The sequence below is a fragment of the Labrus bergylta genome, chromosome 9 (genome assembly GCF_963930695.1).
Source record: "Labrus bergylta chromosome 9, fLabBer1.1, whole genome shotgun sequence".
NCBI classification, from domain to species: Eukaryota; Metazoa; Chordata; class Actinopteri; order Labriformes; family Labridae; genus Labrus; species Labrus bergylta.
Genome location: NC_089203.1, coordinates 987127 through 994897, shown reverse-complemented (window position 1 = coordinate 994897; position 7771 = coordinate 987127). Strand labels below are relative to the sequence as shown.

Here is a 7771-nt window from a genome sequence, read left to right as displayed (position 1 = left end):
TATATTAAAGGATTGCAGGATCACTAGAAACTCACAGGATCCAGTAGCAGTTTACAAAACACACATGAAAACATTTGTTCAATCTTACACCACCTGCTGTCCTGCCTCTCGTATGTTTTTATAAAACCCACATGAATATTTAAAGAAACCCAGACTGAGACCAAAATGAAACCTGTACAATTAAAAAATAGACCTGTACCACTTTTACTATTTTATATTTCTTAAAAACATTTCATTCTTTTAGAGTTCTTTAAATTAATTTTTATGTCATAAAAAATTAAGTTCTTGATTTTCACCTTGGCTCATGATTGGATGACCTGTTGGTTTTATTATCGCTGATCTAGTGAACAATTTGTAACTTTGTTTTGAAAAGTGCTCTTTAATGAAAGGTCATTATTATTATTACTATGAATATAAGAAACATTCAAATTAACCCATGCAGGAATGAGAATAAAAACCTAATACAAATGTAAACACAAACTGATGTCATATCACTGTTTTCATACTGCTGGTCTGAGTGATATTTTCTTTTTGTTTCAAGGAGAAATGTAAAATATCCCTCTTTTCTTTTTAATTAAAGGGGTTGTCAGTAGAGCAGTGGTTAGTGCAAGCGCCCCATAGTGTATGTGTCTCTTTAAATGCAATGAGCCCCCCCCTGAGTTTTCCCTGTAGACATCACTCCTCTGTAGAGAGAATAAAAATGGCGGACCTGCTCAAAAGTTAGTTCTTGGTCGGTGTCTTTGTACCTGCACGTCTGGATGCTCTAGGATTCAGAAACCATTTAAGGGTTAACGTGGTTAGAGCTTTTGAACTTTAAGATAAACCTTTATTCATTCCACAGCGGAGAGATAAAGAGAGAGATGTAAACTTTGATATCCAGTGTCACAAATTATCAGACAAAAGCAGAACGTGGCAGCGGTTTGAAAACAAGATGACCTGCAGAATTCAGCAGGGAGTGAAGGCAGCACACAGCGCAGATTTAGTCATAAAATAAACGTCTACTTTCTTTTTAGGAATGGTGTTACACGGTGCTGATGACAAAGTAGTTAGGTCACGCCCCCTACTGTGGCTGTTCATCAAAAAACAGGCGTTACAACAAATGTTTAAGGTAAACAAACGGCAACTGATGTCCATATCCCGTCAATCATTTTCATTCATGATACTGCAAAACCAACCAACCTTTTGTACGGCATCTCATCCATCTGGTTAAAATCCTGTTTTCCTTCCTGGTGCATCACCGCACAGTGACATCCCCCCCACTGCCCTCCGATGTTCACAACCAAAGAAAAACAAAATAATAACTAGCTTAATAGTGGCTTCACCCCTGTAGAGGCTGAAGTCCTATCAGTGGGCTGCCCAGGTTCAAGTCTGACCTGCAGCTCTTTTTTACGGCCCCCACTCTCTTCATCTCCTCGGTCCTGTTAAATAAAGGTTTAAATGAAGTGGTGTCACTGTAAATTGCTTTAAAGTCTAACAAGTCCATCAGCGGTTCTCATACCTTTAATTAAGAGTTTTATTCAGACTCGGGACGGCAGGACGCCGAGTGGTGTGGATCTAAAAGACAACACATTAAAATGTGTTTTTCTTTCCATTTTTTATTTCATAGTTTTCACAATGAAGAAAACAGCAACATTTGTATTAAAAAACAGCCAAAGTAAAAAGTGATCAGAGCAAGTGAAAACACACTTCAGTTAAAAAAAACACACACTGAAGAAAGGAAACACACCATGTCTGATTCATTGAAATAAAAACAGTCTGGAGGTTTTTCTGTCCTGTGTGTGAAGATGAGATGAGAAGTCAGCGGAGTGAACCCGGCTGTGAAAGACTCCCTGAGCAGATTCACAATCTGGAACCTCTGTGTCAACAACGAGAAAACTTAATGTCAGCTGAGACTCACAGCACTGCGGCGCTGTGCACACCTGGAACTGATGCATTCTGGGAAACATGGAGGACAGCGCCGGGAGAAATGGATGAAGCAGGTCATTGCTGTGCTGATGAAGAGCTAAATGCCAGGCTCCGCTGTGGAGTCTGTCCGCTGGACTTTAACTGGAGTCCCCATACAGTCTTCATCCTGAGCAGGAGACACAAAGACACAGTCAGAACTGAAACAGAGTCTAGATAAAGAAGTACCAGCAGGCTTTGGTGTATGCAGAGAAACAGTCCACTCTGAGAACACAGCCTGTGGGTGTTAACGGACGAAGGAGCACAGCGAGAGCTCGTCTCTGGTGGAACCAAACACGTTGGGTTTATTATTTGACTTTTAAGGACTTGGTTTTTCTCTGGTGTTTACGATGTTGTCTCAGTCTCATCACCATACAGCCCTGCACTGCTCCTAGTAGTTAAATGCAAACTGCACCTCAAAGAGATTTAACTTCTGAGGAGATGCACAACCAGCGCTCCAAATCACTCATGATAAGCAAGGCTAATGTCAAACGTTCATGTAGTTAAAAGCAAGTATACCCAGGGCTTCCTTGCGCTGATGACGTTTATTCATCTCAAGATTTCTGCATAAAAGTCACAAAGCCAATCAGCGTTTAGATTGTCTGACTCCCTCCCTCAAATGGATCAAACAACCTTTTTAAAAGTAGTTTTCTTCTCCTCTCGAGGACAGACCTGATGAAGGATCAAACAACTTTTTTAAAAGTTGTTTTCTTCTCTTCTCGAGGACAGACCTGATTTATTTTTACAAACCTGCATCATGATGTTATTTCAGCAAACACAAGGCTCGTTAGTGTGAGTGAATTACAAGAAAACCAGGCAACAAAGAGGGTGTAGCTGACCTCCAGGGACAGGCTGTGAGTGCTGAGAGGAGCTGGGGCATCCTGGGAGTCTGACAGGGAGGGGAAGTCCAGCTCGATGTCCATGACATCATCAAGACCCAGCTCGTTTCTGCAGAAACACACGACAAACAACACGTGAACATGACACACACCTGATGAAACGCTGCACAGACGTGTTCTGTGATCCTCCTGATAAAACCCCTTTGTCTTCCTTACATGTTATGGAGGCTTTTGTCACCGCCCTCCTCTGTGGGGGGGTCCCAGGCGTGCAGCTTCACCTTCCACAGTTTGATCTGCTGGTCCCACGAGCGCCGGCTATACTTCCTGAACTTGTTGGGGGTCTTTGGGTGAACGCCGGCCTGACGCAGGTGCCTGCAGAAACAGAGAAACCACACAGAGGGGGTCAGCTTTCATCTAGATTCATAACAGACAACTTAGTAACGGTGCACTTTAAACCTCAGGCAGAACAACAAGATGGATAAATCATGCTTTAAAAGCACTTTTCTGCGCACACATTTGCGGCAAACTAGTTGAGAACCACCAGGGGTCTCACTTATAACTGTTGCGTACACACAGAACGGGGGCTGAAACTGGCCTACGCTTTTTCCCACGCAAACTGTGACCCAGGCGTACGTTCATTTTGGAGGCAGGGTAAATTGGCGACACAGACGGTGAAGTGGTGAATAGAAGCCTGCAGATACATATTGATGTATCTTCCACATTTATTTCACTAAATATCAAATTTTACTGACAGATCTACATCATCATAATCATTCAAACCCATGGTTTTATTTAGGCTATAATCGCACATGTAAGCGCACATGTAGTGAGCCCTTTCTAATAAGTCACTTTCAATATGACAATATAAACAAAAAAAATAAATAAATAAAAGTCCGCTACATACATATTGCATCAGCGCCGTCTCGCTGGACCGGACTGTACACTAATGTAATCAGTGATGTAGAGTTAAAAATAAGACTAACATGGGGCGCTGGTGGCGCAGTGATTAGTGCGCGCGCCCCATGTATGGAGGCTGTCGTCTCAAGCGGGCGGTCCGGGTTGACATCCCACCTGTGGCTTCTTTCCCGCATATCATTCCCCACTCCCTCTCCCTCTCCCTGATTTCTGACTCTATCCACTGTCCTATCTCTCCATTAAATCCAAAAATAAATCTTAAAAAAATCATAATAATTAGACTAACACAAAGACCATAGAGCCACCAGTTTTCATTAATATCTTTCAATATTGTGCATTTATCATCAAGTGTGGTTTTTAGTTTTAATAAAGATGACTGTGTCAAGACGAACAGAGACAAGGTGGTGGCTTCACACATTTCTAGGAGGACAGCGTGAATGCAGCAGCGACGGTGGTGTCATTGTCATTTTTCTTCAGTTTGTGATCCTCCTGCTTCAGTAAACTATCCATATGTCCATTTTATCCTTCACTTCATTCACAAACTCCTCCATTTCTGAATCAGAAAGTTTTGTTTCTCTGTCTAAACTTCCGGGATCCCGCACTGGAAACCTTTGCTCCGCCCCCTCGTTTGTATGCATTTTCATTCACGAGCTGCTTTGGTGGTTATTTGCTATGGTTGATTGTGGGCGTGTAGAGGGCAGAACATGGGACTAATCTACATGTGCACATTTCCAGGTGGATCGTGATTTATAAAGGGAACATTGCGTGCAGGTGTGCGTACGAACGATTTTATAAATCTGAATCATTTTTTGGTTTTTGGCGCATGTACATTTTTAGTATGGATTCTACGCACTCTTTTATAAATGAGACCCCAGATCTTTGTAAGAACATTACTCTTATGTTAAACGTGTGAGTGTGTGAACTTACTTGGGTACTTCTTTGACGTATCGGTCGTAGGCCAGCGTGTTCTTGCCGTAGTTTATCTGTTTCTGTCGCCGTAGCAACACTCCCTCATCGGTCTCCATGCTGTCTCCCTCTCTGGAGTCACAGCTGAACAGGATACAGACAATAAGCACTTCAATCTACAGTTTGTTTGTGGATCTGTATTAAGAGCCAGTATGAGGGTCAGTAGCGTACCTCCCAGAGGATCCGGAGGAGGCCCGTCTCTCTCTCTGAGTGGCGTCTCCTCCCAGTATCCTCCTCCTGTAACTGAAAACAACGACCAGTGAGTGAAGAGCAGCGTTTCATTGGACCAGACATTACAAAACTGCAAATCACAAGCAGAGTCTAGTTACCGCTGCATGTCTCTGTGTACGTCTCTCCTCATCTCGTCGTCCTCCACCTGACTGCCCCAGTCTGACCGCCGACCACAGCGAGACACGGGGCCGGCGCTCTCTGGAGTCCTGAAACTGGAGAACGACCATGGCAGAAACAGCGCGGTTACTTCATGTCACCATGTGTAGTCATGGACGTGACGTGTGTGTGTATATTCACCTGTCATTTCTGTTGTCATGTCGTTCCTTGTTGTGAGCTTTGTCACTGCCTTCTGGGTCCCTCTTGGTCCTCAGACTACCATCAACCCCTCTCTTTCTACAGTGGGACCACCGAGACGATCCATGACTCCTTAATAGCAGAGACAGAACAGGTTGAAATAATCATATACAAGCAGCAGTACTTTATTTTTTACACACCTTTATCACAAGCAGATCTACTTTGAATGATTCTACTTCTGTTTACCTCAAACTCTGAGTGTTCACAGATTACCTAAGAGCACCAAATGTAGAACTAGTCTATACACAGCCTCCAGTTTATGAATGAACCTGGATTAACATGACAGGCTGGGGCGCCAGAAGCCAAGTGGTTAGTGTGCGAGCCCCATGTACGGACGCTTTAATCCTCCAAGTGTGCTCTTTCCTCGATTTCTGACTCTGCCTGTCTCTAAATAAAGGCATAAAAGCCCAAAAATAAACAATAAATAAATACATAACATGTTGATATACTGAACAGATGAAGGAGAGTGTGTAGACAGAGGTAGGAGAAGAAAGGTGGCACAGATTTAGGGGGAAGGATGGGACAATTTTCAGCAAGTGTTGCCACAACGACAGACGAAAGGGCTAAAAGTCAGCAATTAGCACGGTCACTCTTTAAACCGACACACCGATAAATATGCATATAAGCAAGTTCATAATATGCAACAACTATTACTTTAACATGTTAAACATTAAGAATACTTGGTCTAAACCCGGTTTATTCCCGCCATTCTCCCCCTCCCCTTCCTGTTGTTCAGATAGTAAAGTCTCATCATCAAGAGCCTGGGGTGTATTGTTCACATTGGCTACCTCAGTTAAAAGCTTCACACTCAGTAGACTGTAAAACGTTATATAAACTTACAATTCAGCTATTTGAAGAGGACCGCTGCTGCAACGTTAGCTGACTTGTTGCATCTTTTTCTGGACTGACACAGGCTAACTGGGTGTTACGGTGTAAAGTGTGACCGCGCTAACCGGTGACTAGCTGAGTGGTTGATGCTCTTTCTGGCGGTTAGCTCAGTTCAGCGCCTTTCTCTTTCACACAGCTTACAACTGAACGATGCTAAGTTCTACCGTTATGTGACCTACTTTACAGACAGCCATTGAAAACACAACTTTTAAACGTTATGGGTGAATATAAAAGGGACTTAAGCTAACGTAAGCTAACACAGGAGAGCAGAATGGGACTCTTGTTGGCTCTTACTGCCAATTTAACAATCACAACGGTTACTTAAGTTATTAAAACAGACACTCTTACTCCACCACCGAATATACAACAGAAGAGGATGTTTTTGCACATTACAGTTTAAGCAAAACCCGACAAAGACACAATGAATACTCTTTAGAACGCCGTTTACAAGACCCAGAAACTCTGAGAAATCATGACTCACCTGCTTTCATGTTCGCTGCTGTGAGCTTCACGTCGTTTCTCCCTGTTCCAGTCAGACATCTTTTTATTAATAATCAGTGCAAAGAGTTGTTCAAGTGTCTCAAAGCGTCCTCACAGTAGCCTGCAAACCCTCAGATACCCGCCAACTGTGAAAGACGCGCGGCTCCAAACAATCCAACCAGTGAGGTCACCGGAAAGGGCGTGGAAACGTGGCTTCTTCTTCGTTTGCCTTTACTGGCGGTTGGCAACCATCTTAAAAGGGCATCATCGCCACCTACTGGACTGGAGTGTGTAATAAGAAAGGCCAATAAATACATAAATAAGCAAATGTAATTTATTCATTATTTATTTTTTCAAAATCCTCTTCAAAGAATAGGCAAAGCAGTGATTCCCAACTCGTCCAGCCTCAGGACCATAGACTGTAAGTATTAATGGACCACCTGTCTATCAGCTCTTCCCCACGCTTACTAGCATAACTCATATAGTTCATAAACAGTACAGTGTGTGCCGATTGAGACGTGAGCTAATCAGACCTATTTGTTTTTTTTTAACCAGGCTGTAAACATGTTAATCTGCTGTAAAAACAGGCTTTTTAGAATGGGTGTGTAAGTGACTTCCTGTGCTTCTGCAGCCAGCCTCTAGTGGACACTCGAGGAACTGCAGGATGTTGCACTTCAGCATCGGCTTCGTTTTCAACACCGGAGATTGCTGCTTGCTCAGGACCCACCTGTAACTCCTTCATGAGAAATCACCACTCAAATTTCAAATATTCTTAACCAATTAGATTTATTTGAAAATTGTACAGTTCGGACCTCAGAGGTACCAAACATGTGACAGGACAAAGAAACCGAACATAATAAGCATGTTAAATTATATTAACAATAAAAATAGATTTAATTTATATAGCGCCTTTCAATGGACCCAGGACGCATTACATGACAGAGGGACCAAACAAAGAACAAAACAAAACTGAGACAGGTATCAAAGGATGGAGCTCTAAGAGGAGGTAGACCATGTTCCAGAGGGCAGGGGCTGTGACGCTGAAGGTGTAGGAGGTCTGAGAGGTACTGAGGGGTGAGGGCATGGAGGGATTTATAAGTGAGGAGGAGTATTGGATGCAGGATACAATTGTGAGCCAGTGAAGATGAATGAGGGTT

General features: G+C 43.0%; 1 protein-coding gene across 2 annotated transcripts; it reads right to left on the bottom strand.

Moving 5' to 3' along the window:
- Nucleotides 1-1575: 1575 nt before the first annotated feature.
- Nucleotides 1576-6801, bottom strand: slbp (stem-loop histone mRNA binding protein). Of its 2 annotated transcripts, none has more exons than XM_020651015.3 (8): nucleotides 6616-6801; nucleotides 5190-5318; nucleotides 4991-5104; nucleotides 4833-4898; nucleotides 4623-4745; nucleotides 2997-3152; nucleotides 2781-2889; nucleotides 1576-2071 (listed from the first exon to the last, which is right to left on the bottom strand). In XM_020651015.3, the coding sequence occupies exons 1-8, from the start codon at nucleotides 6672-6674 to the stop codon at nucleotides 2003-2005; spliced, it is 825 nt and encodes a 274-aa protein (XP_020506671.1). In that variant the 5' UTR covers nucleotides 6675-6801; the 3' UTR covers nucleotides 1576-2002. The 2 variants fall into 2 exon arrangements, with proteins under 2 accessions (XP_020506671.1, XP_020506670.1); XM_020651014.3 differs by having other exon boundaries at nucleotides 4833-4904; nucleotides 6616-6799.
- Between the last annotated feature and the right edge of the window lie 970 nt (nucleotides 6802-7771).